This window comes from Rhinatrema bivittatum, chromosome 3 (assembly GCF_901001135.1).
Source record: "Rhinatrema bivittatum chromosome 3, aRhiBiv1.1, whole genome shotgun sequence".
Taxonomy (NCBI): domain Eukaryota; kingdom Metazoa; phylum Chordata; class Amphibia; order Gymnophiona; family Rhinatrematidae; genus Rhinatrema; species Rhinatrema bivittatum.
The window spans coordinates 155,953,435-155,975,064 of NC_042617.1; the positions used below are offsets into that span (position 1 = coordinate 155,953,435).

The following is a 21,630-nucleotide window of genomic DNA, read 5'->3' on the forward strand; positions in this document are numbered from 1 at the left end:
GGCCAGGTTTTGAGGGGAGTGCCTGTGCACTCCCCTCAAAACCTGGAAATTCAATCAAACACATTATTGAGCCAACACAATTTTAAGTGGTAAAAGACAGGGCCACAGCTTTGTTACAAAGTTTACACTACAACTCTGAGTTGTGAGCCAGGGTAATGCTTCTATGCACCATTCTCCATGGCCAGCCATGGATCAGCTAAGCCATACCTTCTTTTGCCTGCCATGCAGCCAGTTTGGCCTTCTGCTTTAAATTGTGGCCCCCATGGACAACTAGTCCACCTCTACATCTTCCAGGACATTGTCTTCCATTCTGTTATAGGCCAATTAGTTGACATCCCTACTGCCTCACTTCCCTGCCCACAGCACCAGTTCACAATGGGGGCTCTCCTGGCTCCCATGCTATGCTCTTACAATGGTCCCACATAGTGGGTTATGCTGCTTCCCAGCAGCATCTACAGCACCACTGGCTCAGGCATCCCATCCCCAGCTGCAACAAATTGGCACAAGCCATTCCACATTGAGTATGTGAGTGTGTAGGTGAGTTGTCCACAGAAGAGAAGAGACAAAGGGGTGGACCTTTCATCTGCTTCTGCTTTTTATGTCCCACTAGACCCACCCCAAATTGCACCCCGTCTTTGCCCTACCTCCATGCCACTTCCTCTGTCTCACAAATCCACCATGCAAGGGGAGGGGGGTGAAGTTACAGAGGAGGGAAGTCTGAGGAGAAGAGGAGTGGAGGGTGAGAGGATGTCCTCTGCTCTGTTACCCCCATCCTGGGCCTGCACTTTGACCCATGGACTTTTCTTAACACAGACAGCTGGGATATTCCCCCTCTCCACAAATTCTCCATATAAACCCTGGAAATTACAATGCATTTTAAATGAAAAAGCAGGGCTACAGGTTTTTTTTTTTACAATATTTACAACAATGAAACAACCTTTAGTTGTTTCTGAGCCAATCTAATGTTAATATGCACCATTCTCCCTGACACAGAGCCAAATTGAGCCCTTAGCTGACTAGCTCACCCTTGCAACTTCTAGGAGGTTGTCTTCCATACTGCTGTAGGCCAGCTATCATATCTGGACATTCTCCTCTGTCTCATTTTTTCTGCTTAAAGCACCAGCATGCAACGGGAGCCCCACTGGACCCCCTTGGAGTTGTAGCAGTCTCACATGGTGAGTTCTGCTACATCCCAGCAGCACATACCACACATTGGCTCATTATTTCACCACAAGCAGGGGTCACTGCTTGCACCTCCCACCAAGCAGCAGCCCTGCCATTCAAAATGTCCCCAATTCATCATCAATGGCTTCTTGCAAACCATTATTGAATTGCACTTGCCCATGTCAGATAAGTAGACCTTGTCCACCCTGAGCAACTCAGATTAACTAATGGCAGATCCTCGTGCCTCATCTGCTATGCATTGTAGTACCTTAACTAAGGTGCCAGCCTGCTGCTGCATGATGGGAAATCAGGTGCTCTCATCTCATCCTATGTTCACCCATCCAGGTATTTTGCACTCCTTTTGTCACCCTGCCAAGGTGTTACCCATAAGAGCTGACTGATGCCACTTTTCTGCCCACCTAATGAATGAGTAACCAACAATTTAGGCCAACTTCAGCTACGCTGTGTTATGGTTGTGGACCCCTGTACGGTGGTGTGGTTGACTTAGCCGCAAGGGTGAACCTGTGTAGCCCTCACCAACCGCGGGTGGAAGAGCCTAGATGGAATTAGCTGGAGCTTCACCTATACCAACTATCGTTCCCACAGGTTGAGCCCTTGGTGTGGACGGCAAGTCCCAGGGGTAAGGCAAGGGAGAATGTCCAGGTCCAAGCAGAGGTCGAGGTGGGTGACAAACAGGGAAGTCCATAGAATAGAGCAAGGTCAGGGTTGGCAGCATAAGGCAGAATCCAAGAGATAGACCAGGGTCAGGCTAGGCGGCAGGCAAGCAGATGTCAGGTACAGAGCTGAGGTCAGGTCCAAAAAGTCAATCCAAAGAAGCTGGGCAGGCAGGAGAGGAAACAGAGGCAGGACGCACAAGAAGACAAGAGATGGAGGAAGGGGCAGATACCAGACAACCAAGGAACTGGAATGCAGGAGCAAGGGCTGGAAGCAGGTATCACAGGGCAGGAACAACAAGCATTGAGAAGCAGGAGACCTGTTGCTGAGGTATCGGCTGGTTGCAAGAGACTTCTTTTATGCCTCTGGAGACTGTGACATCATCAGCCAGCGCCACAAGAAGTCCTGGCTAGGGGAGCCTATAAAGGCAGTCCAAGCTTACAGGAAGTTCTGTCCCGAGTCCTAGGAACAGCATGCTGCTTGATGCTACACAGGAGTCGCGTCGGATCAGAGTTGAGGGGCTTATATGGGGTAGGCGGCTGGAGCCTAATATTCTACCACAATTGAAATCTTTCAGAAAGCATAGACAGAAAGATGTATTTCCAGCCTGGTCAACTTGACTTAGTCTTGTAGGTGGCATAGGCTGTGTAAGGCCAACAGCCAGTTCATTTAATGGAAAATATTAGCCAGCTCCACTGGGCTTCCCTGTTTTGATGGAGTACATGCCACTGGTGCTGTCATCACTACCAATGGCTGTGAGGCATTTATTAAAATCAGCTGTGAATTGGAATCTGGTTAATGGGAAGAGATCCTGATAGACAGCTAGTATTTACCACCCCCTGGAACAACAAAGTAAGATGCTCTTCCATGTTCCACAGGGGACAAATATATAGCTGCCTGACATCATGTAAAACTCAGTTTTACCCCTTTACTTATTTGGTCTACCTTGGATCAGTGTGTCTTTAAATATATATTTATTGATTTTAATACTTCTAATCACTTTCCTCTGCCATAGCTTAAGGCAGAGAATTATAATATTTATAACCTGTCATCCTGTATGGTGACATCAGACATCTAGAAACCACTGGGTTCTTCTTCCTACTTAAAGCTGACAACTCACTTGGCAACCTGAAGAGGACTGAAAAGGCAAGTTTGAAGGGCCTGTGAAACACCATTTCAGAAAGGGCAGATACCCATGGCAGTCTGCCATAGCTGAAGCAATTCATCGTGTGTGACTGGAAACCTATGACCGGGCTTAGGTTAAACCTCTCATGATCATCATTACAAGAGTTTCTTTACCAGCATATTCTGGCACGGGTAACCCCTGACTTTTTAGAAAAGAAAAATGCCTGTCAAATAGGATACCACTCATCTCAACAGCCCCTCCCCTTTTGCCTGCATCATGTAGGTGAACCACATGTTTCCAGAAAGTATTCCTGTCTGCTGCATGATGTTCCATTCTGTGTAAGCCTTGTTCTTAAACTGTCCCAGTCTCCAGAGCGAAGAATTTCCAAGCAGCTCCCATACTGCCACACCCCAAATCACCATTGTTCCTCCAAAACACTACTCTTGGAGCCAGCTGCCTGAAAAGAGATCACAAGAAGAGTGAGAGTATGCTACACTATTCTGCAAACCAAGTTTCAACCAAACTGTTAGGTTGAACTGCTGACACTAGAACACCAGTTCCCTCAAGATCTACTGTTTGACTGACTGTTAATGATCTCTATCCCCCATGTTGCAAGACAAAAATGACATTTATAGCCTTGAGCTTTGATCTCCAGATCACTGTGGACAATGGTGGGAAAAGGTTTCAGAAGGGAATGCCTTTGGTAGTTATCCTCCTCTCCTCCCCCAGCCATCCCACCCTAAGCCCTCCCTCTACAACCAATAACTGCTCCCCCCTCAAACATATGAACATTGCCTTCCAGATTCCCCCCTCCAAAACAGATAGTGACAGTATAACATAGTGGATGATAGCAGATAAAGACCAAAATGGTTCATCCAGTCTGCCCAGCAAGTTTTTTCTTCTTTTTTTTTTTTTTTTGTAGCAGCTGCCACTCCATGCAGGCTACCCTCAAGGCTAATATCAGCTGCTGTTCCATGCAGGCTACTCCCAAGCCCTCTGTTAAGGGTAATAGCAGTTGCCGCTCTGAGTAGGTTATCCCCAAACCCTCTATTAAGGATAGTAGTAGCTGTTGGTCCATGCAGGCCATGATAAGGCTAGTAGCAGCTGCTGCTCTGTTCAGGCCATCCCAAAGCCTTCTGTTAAGACTATAGCAGCTGCAAAAAGGCAATGACTAGGGCCAGAGAGATGATGGGATGCATAGGGTGAGGCATAACCAGTAGAAAGAAGGAAGTAATCATGCCACTGTACAGATCACTGGTGAGATCTCTCCTAGAATATTGTGTCTAGCATTTATCTAGCAAACCTGTCATATCGTGCCTTAATGTAAACCGTTGTGATGGTACATTACTAAATGACGGTATAGAAAAGCTTTTAAATAAATAAATAAATATCAGAAACAGCACTAACTCCCAGAAATCAAACAGCAACAACCCTATCTATGAAAAAGGTTGCTCTAAAAATATTACACCAACATGCCTCCTAAAGGGAAAACACAAGCCTTAGTGCAATAGATACTTTCACAGAGACTACACACTAGCAGAATCCTTCACCACAGTCATATGTACTCTAACCCAGTGGTCCCCAACCCTGTCCTAGGGGCCCATCAGCCAATCAGGGTTTCATGATATCCACAATGAATATGGATGAGAAAAAATTTGCATGCACTGCCTCCATAACATGCAAATGTTCTCTCGTGCATATCCATTGTGGTTATCCTGAAAACCCGACTGGCTGGTGGGCCCCCAGGACAGGGTTGGGGGACCACTGCTCTAACAAATAAAGAATAAGGGATCACAAATGTTAAATGTCAAGATAAAAACTGAAATGGGAACCCCAAGAAGCATGCAGTGCAATGCTGGAGAAATACAAATAGATATGCATTTTCTCCTTCTTCAAGCAAAGCACAAATATTAAGAGATATACATTCACAAAGCTGACTTATTCCAATCACTAAAGTGAAAATGAGAGGTTTTATTCTACCTTTGTTGCTGGTGAGTCTACTTTTTTTTAAAAACATGTTGATCTCTTTTTCTGCTTTCCTCTTGTTATCCTCCTCTAATTCCTTTTCCATGGTCCACTTTCTATTTCTTCTCACTCCCAGTCTTCTTCATTTCCTTTACTACATTTGTCTGTCATTGATCTTTCCCTTTTAATCTCATTTTGTTTCATTTCTCTCTGCTCTGCCTTTTTTTTAAATCTCTTCCTCACTATCCACTGATAGATTTCACCCCTTCTATCTCTTTCACCCTTCAGTTTTCATTTCTCATTTCCCCCTTTATCTCTTCTACTCCCCCTCATTGCTTAATCACAATCCTTCCCCAACAATTCCTTTCTCTCACTCCTCCTTCTCCTTCCAGCAACTTTCCCCTTTCTCTTCCCCTCCCAGCATCTCTCCCCCTTTCCTCTACCCTGCAGCATCTCCCCCTCTCAAAATCTTTTCTCCTTCCAGTTCTCCTCCACTACATCTTCCCTCTTCCCCCTTTTCCAGCATTTCTGTCCTCTTCCCCCTTTTCCAGCACCTCTCTTCCCATCCTTCCCAGCATTCCTCCTTTCTATCCCCCCACTTTCCTGCATCTCTCCTCTACCCTCCTCCTTTTCTGATCATTTATCTCCATTCCCTACCCCAGCATTTATCACCACCCTTCCCTCTTCCTAGCAGTTCCCTCCTCTGCACTCCTCCATTTCCCTCTACTCAGCATTCTTTCAGGGTCTGGGTCCTCCTCCATCACCTGGCTGATCCAGCACTCCTCTGTGACAGGGGACCTAGCCCAGTCCCAGATTGGCATTCTGATTCTTTCTTGTGGTCCATGACACCCCATGCTCTCTCTCTCTCTCCTACCAGCAATCCTTCTATTTAAACTATTGCAAGCTACTCCATCATAGTAGATAATACATTGAAATCGTCGGCTCAGTGTGCTGCAGCAGTCAAAAAAGCAAATAGAATGTTAGGAATTATTAGGAAGGGAATGGTTAATAAAACGGAAAATGTCATAATGCCTCTATATCGTTCCATGGTGAGACCACACCTTGAATACTGTGTACAATTCTGGTCACCGTATCTCAAAAAAGATATAGTTGCAATGGAGAAGGTACAGAGAAGGGCAACCAAAATGATAAAGGGGATGGAACAGCTCCCCTATGAGGAAAGGCTGAAGAGGTTAGGGCTTTTCAGCTTGGAGAAGAGGCGGCTGAGGGGAGATATAATAGAGGTCTTTAAGATCATGAGAGGTCTTGAATGAGTAGATGTGACTCGGTTATTTACACTTTCGAATAATAGAAGGACTAGGGGGCATTCCATGAAGTTAGCAAGTAGCACATTTAAGACTAATCGGAGAAAATTCTTTTTCACTCAATGCACAATAAAGCTCTGGAATTTGTTGCCAGAGGATGTGGTTAGTGCAGTTAGTGTAGCTGGGTTCAAAAAAGGTTTGGATAAGTTCTTGGAAGAGAAGTCCATTAACTGTTATTAATCAAGTTTACTTAGGGAATAGCCACTGCTATTAATTGCATCAGTAGCATGGGAAGTTCTTGGTGTTTGGGTAATTGCCAGGTTCTTGTGGCCTGGTTTGGCCTCTGTTGGAAACAGGATGCTGGGCTTGATGGACCCTTGGTCTGACCCAGCATGGCAATTTCTTATGTTCTTATGTTCTTATGACTCTTATTGCATCAGGAACTGCACCGTAATGAAGTTGTGAAGGCACAGAAGGATGGTAGAGAGTCTGTATGTGCTCTGTTTCCTCAGTGGCCACACCCCTTCCTGGTGTGGGAAGCAGAGCCTGGAAGGAGAGCAAGTGCAGACTTTCTTCCATCCTTCTGCGCCTTTACTGCTGTTCCTGTTGTGCTAAGACTATGAGCAACTTGCAATTATTTAAAAGTCTGCCGGCAGGGGAGAGGGGAAGGGGGTTGCAGTACTGCCAGCTCCTGCACTGCAGCCAGCGCCCTTCCAACAGTGGCACCAGTATTCAGACAACAACCAACAAGGACTGAACTTCACAATCTGGGTAAACAAATAAGCGTGGGGGTAGCTTGCTTATTATGGCGGCGGTTACTATCCTAAACCAATTAAGCCTGATACATCACTTTGAATGTATATACAGCGTTGCTCTCTGCTTCAACGGCAGGGGGGAAATGTGGAAAAGAGGATTTGTATTCAGACAACAACCAACAAGGACTGAACTTCACAATCTGGGTAAACAAATAATCGTGAGGGTAGCTGCTTATTACGGCGGTTAATACCCTAAACCAATTAAGCCTGATACATCACTTTGAAAGCATACACAGCGTTGCTATCTGCTTCAAAGTTAGGGGGTAGTGAGGAAAACAGGATTTACATTCAGACGTCATCCAACAAGGAATCAATCTGGGTAAACAAGCATCGGGATAACTTGCTTGATGTGGCAGTTACATTCCTTAACCATAAGCTTTATGCTCACCTTTGATGCAACTCCAACATTACTCTCTGCATCAATGGCAGGGTATGGCAGGAAACTTGAATCAAACAGTTACCAACAAGGGCCCTGAAATTGGTAGTTGGTGAAACAGATAAGTATGGGAAAATAAGTGTGGGAGCTTGCTGGGCAGACTGGATGGGCCGATTGGTCTTTTTCTGCCATCATTTCTAAGTTTCTATGGCCAAGGCCATATTGGCCATAGGCTAGGTATGGCATTGCTTCTTGCAACTTAAACTTTATTCTTCCATTCGGTCAGCAAACAAAATAGTAAACTGCCTACCTTCTTCTAGCAGTATACTCTTACATTGCCTTCATGCAGGAGCTCTTGAACTTAGCTAGGCTCAATTTCTTATCCTGCCTCATCAGGGTCCTGCCCACAGAGCTCTCTCTCTCTCTATGGGATTTAAGGTTGACTAGATATCTAGCCTGGGCCTATACAGGTTAAGAAGGAGTAGCAGAGTCACTCCTTCACAATATATGAGTGAGTAGAAAGTCTATGCATTCCATTCCTACTAATCTATGATGATCTTAATGTGATTGTAAATCAAAGGTTCCCAGGTATGGAGACAGTGAAATTTTTTTAGCCTTATTAGTTTTATTGTTTGTATGTTATTTGATGTGTCTGCTGTTTTGAAATATTTTATTGGTGTTTGAGAAATTTTTTAAAATTGTATACAAATTTTTACTTATTGTATCTTCTGTTCGTCTGCTGTTTATGAAATATTCTTTTTATTTGTATGATTGCACTGTTAGGATTATTTACTATATTTCTTGATTGTATTGTTTGATGTTTGAGGAATGATGATTGTTCTGTTTTTTCCATTGTTGCGCCGCATGGAAATTATGGCTTGTTGCAATTTCCTGTTCAGTTTTTCCCTGTATATTTCTGTTTAAACATTTATGATTGCTCTATTCTGTATTTGGTGAGGGTCTGTTTGTGTTCTGCATAAGTGATGGAAGTGAGATAGTCTCCTAATAGGAGGTGTATTAGTGTTTTAGGGCCTGGTATAATATTTGCAGTCTTTTCATAGGTAGGGTTGTTACTGTTGGAGTGCTAGCATTTGGTGCTGTAGGGGAGGTTTATTATATTGTAATTGTAATTCAGTTTACTCATGACTTTTGAAGGTCAAGCACACAGATGCACACATGCATTATAATAGGCCTAATACCATATGAGTTCCAAGTGTCTCTTTTGAAGAGATTTCTAGTTGGTATCACAGCAGTGCATGCAAATATAATATAACATAAGCGATGTTTTTATCTCTGTAGACTGTACTTTGTTCTTTTTCATGTAAAATCTATTATAAACACATAATTTTTAATGGCGTGCGTGGAGAGGGCCAGGGTAAGTGGAGTTTGTGTGTGTGTGTGTGTGCGCAAGGCTATAAAGGTTTGCCTAATACCATTGCACCGGCCATGAGTTCTGAGGGGAGGGAGGGGCATCAGTTTCTAAAGTTTAGATTGCTGGCGGAAGCTGGGGGGGGGGGGGGGAGTTTGTGACCCAGGAGGAGAGATTGAATAAATGGTGTGGGGGCGCATCATAGTAATTGTTCATTCAGGACAGCAAAAAAAAGATTAGACTGGCCCGATTGTACTGGTTCAAGATGAACTCCCAAATGACTAGATCCTCCTTGATCACCTTTTTCACCCTTATATGTTGGAACTTTCAGGTTGCAGCCAGCCTGTGCCTGAACACTTGTCGTATGGGAAGTACCTGACATACAAAATTCAAATGCTGTTCAAGGGACTGTTTCATGGCCCAGAGCAACCTTGCTCACTGCCCCTGTAGCAGAGTTCAAACTTCTCACCCTTTGGGCAGCTTGGACAGCCTTCCCACCAAATCGAGCTCAATGGCAAGGAAAGGTCAGCACCCTGATATTGATCCTTTTGTTTTGTCATGTGACAAAGATATGCCGAAGCCTGTTGCTACTGGTGAAGCCTGTTATTGGGTTGGCACACTGTTGTGAGGCCTCAGGTCCAACAAACAGAATTTGTCTAGGAAATAACACCCTGTTTCTATTCCTTGTGACCTGAGTTGTTGCCCAGTCACAGAAAAATGAACATTTTAAAAAGTGCACCTGAAACAGTACACTATTAGCATACATTCATTGAAGTATTAATTTCCCCTAAAATTGAAAGCACATCAGCGGAAAGCTGTCAGGACATTATACCCATTGCACTGAATTCCCAATTGCCTTGTTTTCATGTGTTATCTTCTTACTAATAATTGATTCCTATTACTAATCCTCTCATTCCACACAATCAACTCCATACACAATGAATCAATTATTGGCATACTCTGACTGCTCATCTGTTTGAATTAAGACAGCTAAAATGTGAGCCTCCCACCTGTTATTCCTTGCGTCACAAATTGCTGCTAATTGCTTTATTACTCCAGGCCTATTGTCTGGCCCAAACAGTTATTTATTTTGTTGTGTCCAAGAAATAACTAGGTCAAATTAGATCATTCTCTTCCAAAACTTTAGAACTACTGTTGTTCCTTTGCATTAAGCTTCACAAAAGTACTTCCCTTGGGCTTGATCCTTCATGGTCAGAGGGGTTGATTACCCTATTAGGTGAGAAATAGCTGTCATTCTTTCTTCACTCCTTATATTTTTTTCCACTAACCATTAGCATGCCCTCATTCCTTGCCTGATGCTATTTTGCATGAACACTGCAAATCTTCCTCTAATAGGTGCTAATTGTTTTATTGTTTGACTCTTTGTTCCTTCTTGCTTTTCAAGTCTAGCCTAGTTAGATTAACTGTCAATGCTTCTTGCTTACATATAATGCACCTAAGATCCTGTGACTGTGCAGTCATGAGAGAAACTGCATAATTAGCTAGTTGACAACCTGTCACAGAATCAACATTCCTGAAGCTTTCCCACCTCTTAATGCAATCTTTTGAGGAAAACTATAGGGTGCCTGCCTGCCTTCAGTGTCAGCATTCTGTTTGCTTCTTTTCCAGCCCCTCTCATTACAAACAGCTTGCGGGAGTTGTCTCCCAACTCCCCTTCATTCTAGAGTCCTGAAGTGCAAGGGGTAGGAGAGGGGAGGTGAAGAGAGACTAGTGAGATTGTTTGCTCCCTCAAAGATGTCTTAAACACTTATCAAACCAAAGATTTTGATGTAATTCTTGGGTAGAGTGATGTCCCTTTAGCAGAATTTAATATTTATTATAAAGGTTTTTCCACCTGCATATGGGGTCAACAGTAAACCTACTCAAGATCTGGATGTGCTTTTAAAAGTCTGCAATTCCTGATGTCCCACAGCTGGCAGAGAAGACATTTGTTTTAATTCATAGAAGTCTTTATGACTGACACTACTGCCCACAAGTTTCACACTTGTGCTAATTCAACCCCTTTTTGTGTGGAAAACCTTCAGAAGTGTTGTTTCTGTAAGGGTCAATTATGCAGCAACAAGCTAATTATGCTGTTTTTCCTGTGACCGCACAATCGCAGCTTGCTGGATGCAAGGGGCACTGCTTATGGCTTAAGAACATAAGATATGCCATACTGGTTCAGACCAAAGGTCCATCAAGCCCAGCATCCTGTATCCAACAGTGGCCAATCCAAGTCTCAAGTACCCAAACATTAAATAGATCCCAAGCTACTGTTCCTTATTGATTAATATCAGTTTATGGACTTGTCCTCTAGGAACTTATCCAAACCTTTTTTAAACCCAGTTAGACTAACTGCCATAACCACATCCTCTGGCAATGAATTAAAGAGCTTAACTATTGGTTCAGTGAAAAAGAATTTTCTCCAATTTGTTTTGCCCTCTAGTCCTCCTCACTGGTAAACAAATTTCTGGGAACATTTTGTTTCCTCCACAACCTTCAGTGAAACAAGTAGATTTTAACAAGCTGAACACAAATATTCATTTATTATGTCTGTATCACGTACCGTTTGCCAGAAAAGTGCGATACACATTAAGCATTGTTACTTGTCTATAGCGGCATAAACTATAATGGCAATGTTGGTGCCAGAATGCAAAACTAGAAATGTTTTGCTGCAGATTTTCGTTTATAATCACTGTCCGACGCTTCGTGGATGAGAGTCCAACAATAGTCACCCAGCATGGAGGGGTTCCACTTGCCTTGATACTGTTTCTCCATTTTGACAATGTCTTGATGAAACCTTTCACCATGTTCGTCACTCACAGCGCCAAGGTTGTCTGGGAAGTAATCCAAGTGAGAATGAAGAAAATATATCTTCAATGACATGTTGCACTTCATCAATTTGTATGCCTGAAGCAGATTTTCAACCTGTTCGACATAGTCTGTAACTTTCTAGGCAATTATAAGGCAGCAAATGACATTCTTGAAGGCTGTCCATGCAACACATTCTGTACCTTGCAGAAGACCATCAACAGACATTACATAGGAGACTACTCATTGTTGCTGCTTATATAAGGTTGCGTTGTCATGGAAACAAGTTGGAATCTTGCAGCCGAACTGGGGCTTGCCCAAGCAAGTTCTGACATGATCAGACAGAGTTTTTTGGTGTATTTTAAAAAAGGTTAGTCTCTGTTACATGTTATGTTGCTTAAGGCCATCAAAAATACGACATGAATTTTAAAAATCATAAAAACTACTGTCCAGCAAGAAAATATATGTACGCGAGATTATGTTTTAAAATTTCACAATTATTGTAACATGAAATTGGCTGTTTCTCAAAAACCTTACGTGATTTACAAATTTCGAAGTAATATTTGTGATCAGCATCAAAAAATCTATTTGGAACACCAAAAAGCCTGAAGGAAAATAAAACTTTGTTTACCAGAGAGTAAATAACAGATTTACATTAACCTGTTCATGATTTTGTAGACCTCTATCATATCCCCCCTCAGCTGTCTCTTCTCCAAGCTGAACAGCCCCAAACTCTTTAACCTTTTCTCATAGGGGAGCCGTTCAATGCCCCTTATCATTTTGGTCACCCTTCTCTGCACTTTCTCCAGTGCAGCTATACCTTTTTTTGAGATTCGGCGGCCAGAATTTCACATTTTATTCAAGGTGCAGTCTCACCATGGAGCGATACAGAAGCATTATAACATCCACTTTTTTATTTTCCATTCCCTTCCTAATAATTCCTAACATTCAGTTTGCTTTTTTGACCACCACAGCAAACTGAGCCAACCGTTTCAATGTATTATCCACTATGAGCCTAGGTGGTAACTCCTAAGATGAAACCTAACATCGTTTAACTACAGCAAGGGTTATTTTTCCGTATGTGCATCACCTTGCACTTGTTAACATTAAATTTCATCTGCCATTTGGAAGCCCAATCTTCCAATCTCACAAGGTTCTCCAGTAATTTATCACAATTCATTTGAAATTTAACTACGTTGCATAATTTTGTATCATCTGCTAATTTATAGATAAAAAATAAGAAATTGCCATGCTGGGTCAGACCAAGGGTTCATCAAGCTCAGCATCCTGTTTCCAACAGAGGCTAAACCAGGCCACAAGAACCTGGCAATTACCCAAGCACTAAGAAGATCCCATGATAATGATGCAATTAATAGCAGTGGCTGTTCCCTAAGTAAACTTGATTAATAGCCTTTAATGGACTTCTCCTCCAAAAACGTATCCAAACCTTTTTTGAACCCAACTACACTAACTGCACTAACCACATCCTCTGGCAACAAATTCCAGAGCTCTATTGTGCGTTGAGTGAAAAAGAATTTTCTTCGATTAGTCTTTAATGTGCTACTTGCTAACTTCATGGAATGCCCCCTAATCCTTCTATTATTTGAAAGTGTAAATAACCGAGTCACATCTACTCGTTCAAGACCTCTCATGATCTTAAAGACCTCTATCATATCCCCGTTCAGCCGTCTCTTCTCCAAGCTGAACAGCCCTAACCTCTTCAGCCTTTCCTCATCAGGGAGCTGTTCCATCCCCTTTATCATTTTGGTTGCCCTTCTCTGTACCTTCTCTATCGCAACTATATCTTTTTTTGGATGCGGCGACCAGAATTGTACACAGTATTCAAGGTGCGATCTCACCATGGAGCAATATAGAGGCATTATGATATTTTCTGTTTTATTAACCATTCCCTTCCTAATAATTCCCAACATTCTGTTTGCCTTTTTGACTGCTGCAGCACACTGAGCAGACAATTTTAAAGCATTATCCACTATGATGCCTAGATCTATTTCCTGGGTGGCAGCTCCTAATATGGAACCTAACATCGTGTAACTACAGCAAGGGTTATTTTTCCCTATATGCAAGACCTTGCATTTGTCCACATTAAATTTCATCTGCCATTTGGATGCCCAATCTTCCAGTCTTGCAAGAATACGACAATTTCTATAAGAAAATCATGAATTGAGTAGGTGATGCTCCGGGTAGGCTTGCCAGATTGACTCTAGATTTTCAGGACCGGTTGATGAGGTAATAGTTTTACCCCCCATGTCATGCATGTGTTTGAACCCATTTAATCAATCAATTAATCATTTATTTATTACATGCACTTCCAGCAGATGACTTCAAAGCATGTGACAGGATGGCAATATAGGGTCTGCACTAATAGCAGTCTTGCTTTTCTTAGTGAGTGCAATAGTAAGCAGAACTACAATTCTCAGCATGCACTAAGAAAAAACCAGGACTGGATGAACCTGTCCTGACAGTTTGGAGACTGTTGGCAACCATCCGTTCATGAAGGACGAGTGGTGCCTCCTCTCTTCTACAGCCAGCAGTTTTGCTAGCATCTCACTGGTCATAAGACACATCAAACTTACAGGGTCATTCATCAAAATGCGCCATAACATATGTTTTATTTATCATATTGCGAGATACGTATGCAACTTTTTAAATTCTAGTCAAAGGGGAGGAGTTTGGGCGGGGTTTATGAAAATGAGGACGTTTAACATTGCATGTGATAGCATAACACACTTATCGCACGTTTTAATACCGGAAATATCTACACCTTTTTCCCTGGTATTAAGCTGTTCAGGAGAGGTTGATAGCATCCAGGTAAAGAGTTCATCAAGCTAGGGCAAGAGTACATTGTAGAAATCTCATCTTTGTGTACCTTTCCTCATTCCAAATCACATCAAATGTTCACTGATGTATACTGTGTTATTTGTGTGTCTCACTGTGGGGCCAATGCTATAAAAATGACAAAAGCGGGCACTGAAAAGTCAGCGCCCGTTTTCTTAACACGTGCATGGCGCCTGCAAGGGGGGTGCCATGCTATAACCAAATTAGGGGGTCGCGCTAGCAAAGAGGCGCTAGGGTCGCTTGCGTGACCTTAGTGCCTCCTTGCTAACTCGACCCCGTGGTTACCGGCAGTCTGCCAGTTATTTATTTATTGGCTTTTAATATACCGACATTTGTGGGAACATCATGTCTGTTTACAATGTAACAGAAAGGAGGAAAATACATTAAACAAGGGGGAGGGAAGAGGGAGCAGTTAGAAAAGGAGAGATGAAGAAAGGATGGAAACGTAGGCATTATGTGAAATACTCTTATACATTATGTAGGATATATACACTATGTGAAATAAATGCACCAAGAAATAAAAAAGAGGCACTAAATACACTGAAAAGCCTTGTCTTAGGGATGGAAGGGAAGGGAGAGGGAGGGGGTGGGGGGGCTATGTAAGATCCGATTCAGGGTAGGCCAATTTGAAGAGCCATGTTTTAACCCCAGTTTCAAATTTTTGAAAGCAAGGTTCTAGAAGAAGGTCAGCTGGCATCGAGTTCCAGAGGGAGGGGCCTGCAATAGATAGTGCTCGCTCTCTGGTGGAGTGGTGAGCACTTTTGAGGGAGGAGGTGTGGAGGGTGCCTGAGAGAGAGTTTCTCTTGGGACAAATGGAGGAATGAAAGCGAAGGGGATCCTCAAGCCAGGAGTGATTGTGATTGTGCAGGGAGTTGTGAATGATAGTTAGGGTTTTGTATTTGATGCGGGACAAAATGGGAAGCCAGTGGAGTTCCTTAAGTATAGGGGTGATGTGGTCAGATTTACGAGTGTTTGTAAGGATTCTTGCCATAGCGTTCTGTAGCATTTGCAGGGGTCTAATAGTAGCATAGGGGAGGCCTAGAAGTAAGGAATTACAGTAGTCCATTTTTGAAAGCATTGTCACTTGTAGGACTGTGAGGAAGTCTTGGGAGTAAAACATGGGTTTAAGTTTTTTGAGGATGTGGAGTTTGTAGAAACCACCCTTAATGATTGTATTAATGTGGTTTTTGAAGTTTAGTTGATTGTCTAAGGATACCCCTAGGTCTCGCATGAAGTCGGGTGGCACAATTGCTTGGGAGGTAGGTTCACCGGGTGTGGGTGGTGTGCGGTCGGGGTGATTTGTGATGATGGGGAGTTCGGTTTTGGAGGAGTTTAACACCAGGTGAAGGTTGGAGAGGAGGGCGTTGATAGATGCGAGACAAGTTTCCCAGAACTTGAGGGATTTGGTAAGGGATTCTTGGATGGGAATGAGAATTTGGACATTGTCCGCATATAGGAAAAATTTAAGACCTAGGTCGCAGAGTAGGTGGCAGAGGGGTAGGAGGTATATATTGAATAGCGTGGAGGATAGTGAAGAGCCCTGTGGGACGCCTTGGGGGAGGGGGATGTGTGAGGATTCTGCATTTGCGATTTTAACTATATAACTTCTATTATGGAGATAGGAGGAGAACCAGTGGTGGGCTATGCCTGAGATGCCAATCTCAGTAAGGCGGGTAAGGAGGATTTTGTGACTGATGGTGTCGAAGGCGGAAGATATGTCAAGGAGGGCGAGGATAAATGATTGTCCATGGTCCATGCCCTTGAGGAGGGAGTCAGATAGCGAGAGTATGAGTTGCTCCGTGCTGCGGGACTTACGGAAGCCGACTTGGGCAGGATGGAGGATATGGTGGTCTTCGAGATTATCACAGCTGTGAATTGACTATTTTTTTCATAATCTTGGAGATGAAAGGAAGGTAAGAGATGGGCAGGTAGTTTGATAGGTTAGGGTGGGTCTTTTGAGGAGGGGCTTGACCACAGCAAGTTTAAGCGGGTCTGGGACTTTGCCTTGTGATAGGGAACAATTGATTATGTCGGCGAGGGGTTTTGCAATGATGGAGGGAATGGAGATGAGGGCTTTGGGGGGGATGGTGTTATGAACACCGACACCAATAAACTCTGCGTTGGTTTTCATAACGTAGCCGGCTGGTTATGAAAACCGACGCTGAGCATATTGCCGTCTGTCTTCAATGTGGCTGGCTGAGGGTTTTTTTTTTTTTTTAACTTTTAAAGAAGTACAGAAAAGCAGTTTTTTCTGCTTTTCTGTACTTCTTTTCAATGCACTCAGCTATTAACGCCTGCTCCTCTCAGACGCACATTTATTTTTTTGCATTGCAGTGAATGAGTAATAGCCTCATTCACATGCATTTGCATGTGATGAGCGCTATCTCATTCACTCCGCATCGGATGTGCGATAAATAGGTGCTAATCCCCCTATTGCATTAGAGGTGAATTAGCTCCTATTTAACCCGCGCCCGACTGCGGGTTATACAATGCGCTTGGCTGAGCGCACTTTATTGCATCGGCCTCTGTGAATGTAAAACTGGCCCCAAAACCCTAGACCACCACTAAAACCTCACCTCGAGTTACTAGTTGACCCTCCTTCGGTGATATAAATAGTTGTCTTATATGAGCACCTTATAAATAGTCTCTCTCTCTCTCTCTCTCTCTCTCTCTCAGCTGTTCTGTGCTTACAGTTATTGTACTAGTATTCTTCTTTTGAAGACTAACAATATTTATTTAAACATAGTAATTCGCTTCTAATTTATCTGATATTAATTTTACTGATGAGTAAACTATAAAATGTAAAAAAAGTGACATGTTTGGGATTTAATTATTCTGTTTTGTTAACATTGATTACAAATGCTGTCAAACTAGGGAGTATGTTTCTCTTTCATTAACCAAACTATGAGTATGTATGCTTGTAAGATGTGATTGCTTTATTATTTATTTTGTATAATTCTGCTAAATGCTCCTGAATATTTTTTCTTTAAACATAGCAATAAGTTCAAACAGGATTTTTGTTTAAGATGTAAGATTTTAAGGGATGTTTTAAATTGTATAAACTGTTTACTTGTAAGCAGTTTCATTAGCTTTCTCACATTTCTCATATACAGCAGTGTCTTGAGAAGCTGCTTAAATAGCTACTTTAGGGGGTCATTTATCAAAGTGCTATATGGCATTTTTGCATGCAGTAAGGCATTTTCGCATGTGAAAAACTCCTTTAATGCATGCGAAAACACCATAACGCATAGTGCGATGCAAATTAGAAAAAGGGGAGGGGTTTGGGGCCAAGTGGGCTTGCTTCATAATTTGCGAAGCCATAATACACGGCTTTAATGCGTATTTTAACTACACCTGAGAGAGAGAAAGAGACTAGCTATAATGCCCTCATTATTAGGTAGGTATTTATACCTCTACATAAGGCCTACCTAGTCACTCGAGGTGCGGTTTAGGTATTAGTGTAGGGGTTAGGGGCCACTTTGACATTCAAAGTGAGACGTACGAACAGAACAGTGCTCTCTTGTGAAGATTTGATGACCTTCGGAGTGAGGAAACTCACCCAAAGATAAGATTTGTGCAATGTTCTCTCAATGTAGCTTGATGTTACCCAGGTAGAGAGTCTCTCTCTCTCTTCCCCCCCCCTCCCCCCCATCCAGTGGTTATAGAAGGGCCCTGATAGCTAGGCTGGATCTCCAGCAGCTTAAAATGGTCCCCCCAGTGGTTGTATGTAGGACATGCAACAAGTGAAAAAGTTATTGCACTTTGCACTAATACCTATGCGAAGCGCTAAGATAGCGCAGTTTGCGATAAACTGCCTATTACCATAAAACACGTCCCTTTTTCTATCGCATGCAATATTTAGTGTATTTTGATAAATCCAGGCCTTAGTTATTTTGTTTCATGAGTAAGTACGAACTGTAAAGAATTACGTATAACACAATGCTTGAAAAATAAAATTATCCTAATGATCATCTTTATATGTTTTGTGTGGGTTTTAAAAATAATAAGAGAAATACATGCATTGAGACTTCACAAAAGTTTTATCAAATGAAATCCACCACTGCCAAGCAAAAGTGTCCCTGTTTTCTATTGCTTTGAGCTGTCACTTTGTGTGCTGTACACTTGGGACCAAATGTATAAAAGAATTTTCCCATTTTGGAGTCCATATTGAGTTGGTTGGTTAGTGGACAAGTTAACCAGGTAATTTGTCCCATATATTCAGTGGGATAAACGTCCCCCTGAATATAACCAGCCTAAAGTTATCCAGCTGTGGCCGGATAAACTGCTATTTAACTGGATAACTTTGAAAGATAGCACTATCATTAACCAACATTTTAAAGTACAGACTAGAGGGCGGCCAATCCCCTCCCCCCAAAGCGTGATACTAAATCCTTGTCAGGCTGTAATCTCCTACCCCTACCCCCTCTCCCCAAACCTTTTTAAAGCTTGACAACGTGCCTGGCATTGTGTGCCAGGCCCCGGTCCCCAATCCTGATTGTGAAACACACCAAGGCACCTCCTTGCCAACCCCCCCTCCCCCCCACTCACCCACAACAAAGAATCCTGGCACCTGCCCCCAATGGAATGCCCCCAAATGCCCCTTTTTCATCCAGCTAAATTATAGCAAGATAACTTTTGAGTTATCTGTCTAAATGTCTTTTGAATATGGACTTCTGTGTATCTAAGGGGAAAAAGGTTAGTGCATCTGTAGCCCTTAGACACTTAGGTCGCTTTTAGCCTCTTAGTTCATACTGACCTCAATCCATCTAACTTGTTTATTTCTTTTTTTGTTTGTTCTAATTTTTTTTTTTTTTTTTTACAGAGAAGAATCTGAAGGATCATGCTGTCAAATACATGGACATGTTAGAAGACAAACTTCATAGGTAAAATATACAGAATAAACAAAATGCTGACAGTAAACATGCTTTTCTTATAGCGACACCTGAGAATATGTGCCACAGTTCATTCTATATATATAAACTTAAGACTAAAACTGAACAAACTAAATGAACTGTTTTATTTATTTAAATTTCATTTTCTAATTATTATAGGTATGAAGTACTGCAAACAACCATTAATCTGCTCTGGGAATACCAATCCTAAATTTTATTTGGTTATTTTCTGTTGCCTTGCTCATTCAATAAATCAGGCGTATTCCCAATAAATTTAATAGGAAGGAAGAGGATGGTTTCATATCTTTATGTATGGGCAACCCCCTCGGTGCCTGTTCTAATCATTAACACACCCTCCAACCTCCGTTTCTTTTATTGAATGTGCTGTTTAAAAAGCGGGACTTTTCAAAGAGGGGCTTTGCTAATAGACGGACATTTCAAAGCTAAGTAAAGTGGTCATATTTCTGATGGTTTAATGAACTGATAAGAAGAGCGTTTCATACAGGGAAATACATGAACAAAAGTTAAAAACATAAAAAAAGTTTAATGAAAACAGGAACTTTCCTGTTGTCTATCTCTTAAAAAAATTTTAAACAGCACATTTAATAAAAGAAACGGAGGTTGGAGGGTGTGTTAATGATTAGAAGAATGAGGCACCGAGAGGGTTGCCCATAGATAAAGATATGAAACCATCCTCTTCCTTCCTATTAAATTTATTGGGAATACGCCTGATTTATTGAATGAGCAAGGCAACAGAAAATAACCAAATAAAATTTAGTGCCAGGTGAGTTTTAGGGGTGATATTACACACACTTGGGGTGATCTCTATTTGGATTTAGTCTGGGAATACCAATAGCAATAAATTAGGTGTATTCCCAATAAATTTAATAGGAAGGAAGAGGATGGTTTCATATCTTTATCTATGGGCAACCCGTTCGGTGCCTCGTTGTTCTAATCATTAACACACCCTCCAACTTCCTTTTCTTTATTAATGTGCTGTTTAAAAAGCGGGACTTATCAAAGCGGGACTTTGCTAATAGACGGACATTCAAAGCTAAGTAAAGTGGTCATATTTCTGATGGTTTAATGAACTGATAAGAAGAGCATTTCATACAGGGAAATACATGAACAAAAGTTAAAAACATAAAAAAAGTTTAATGAAAACAGGGACTTTCCTGTTGTCTAGCTCTTAAACATTTTTTAAAGTTAGTGCCAGGTGAGTTTTAGGGGTGATATTACACACACTTGGGGGTGATCTCTATTTGGATTTAGTAGTGTTAAATTAACTGAGATCGTGTACTATTGGAACACATTATGGATACCTGGAAGAATATCTTTAGTTACCCAGAGGATCAAATAGCTGATATCAGGAAGGAGACATCATTGTTTTCAGAAGATACAGTAGTGAGTGAAAGTCAACATTGGGAAGATTGGATTCGTCTTAATAAAAAATTGATTAGGATGGATTTACATGGGATAACCCTTATAGAATATATTAAATAGCAGATAATTCCTAGAGGACTTAGGATTCAGAAAGCACTTATGTTGTTTGCTGATGACCAAGAATTTGTGCATTTGTGGTCATCAATTTTAAATAAGTGTTCGATGGATTTAATGCTGTTGATCATTAACCAAGTCAAAAGATATGTGGAAGAAATTAAATCAGAGATAGATGAAGTGCAGGAAGTTATCCATTCATTACCTACTTTTGATGAAAAACTCAATGAATTCAAAACAACATTGGAGAAGCTAAAATTAAAAAATTCAAGCGGGACCAGCATGATTATTCATCTAATAAAGTGTATTTATGGATGGATAACAAAATAAATCTAAAGGAAAAAAGGTTCATTTTGAGTCATCATCAGATAGTTCCAGTGGCTCGGATGAAATTGATGATCAAGAAAAAGCGCAAGGAGAACAAACACATGAAGAACGGAAACATTTTTTAGGAGGGGAAAAACAGGAGCAAAAGAGAAACACGAGAAAAACAAAATTTTGAACACAAATCGAACAATGGATCGAACGACCAGAACACATCAAGCAAGGGGTCATCAGCCATAATCAACATATCAGCTGTGACACTTTCTGATATACAACAACAGGTTTTAAATAATGGTTTATCCTTTGTTCCCACAGCATTTCATGATGCATTGAAAGCCGCATCGCGGTATATACATTTATAAGGAAATTAAACTTGCGACTATATTTTCAAAACAACGAGACAGATGCCGTTTGCTGTATCAATTGTAAAGCACAAGTCCCATTGGAATCCACCAGGACCAATAGATCCAAATTTAAAAACTTTCTTGCAGTTGG

At 41.7% G+C, this 21,630-nt stretch overlaps 1 protein-coding gene across 1 annotated transcript in view; it reads left to right on the forward strand.

Annotated features, from left to right (window-relative positions):
- Positions 1 to 21,630, forward strand: part of DISC1 (DISC1 scaffold protein) — a 699,528-nt gene that overhangs the window by 552,045 nt on the left and 125,853 nt on the right. The window contains exon 11 of the mRNA XM_029593853.1: positions 19,245 to 19,305. Within this exon, the coding sequence (XP_029449713.1) occupies positions 19,245 to 19,305 (61 nt within the window). The remainder of the gene's footprint in view (positions 1 to 19,244; positions 19,306 to 21,630) is intronic.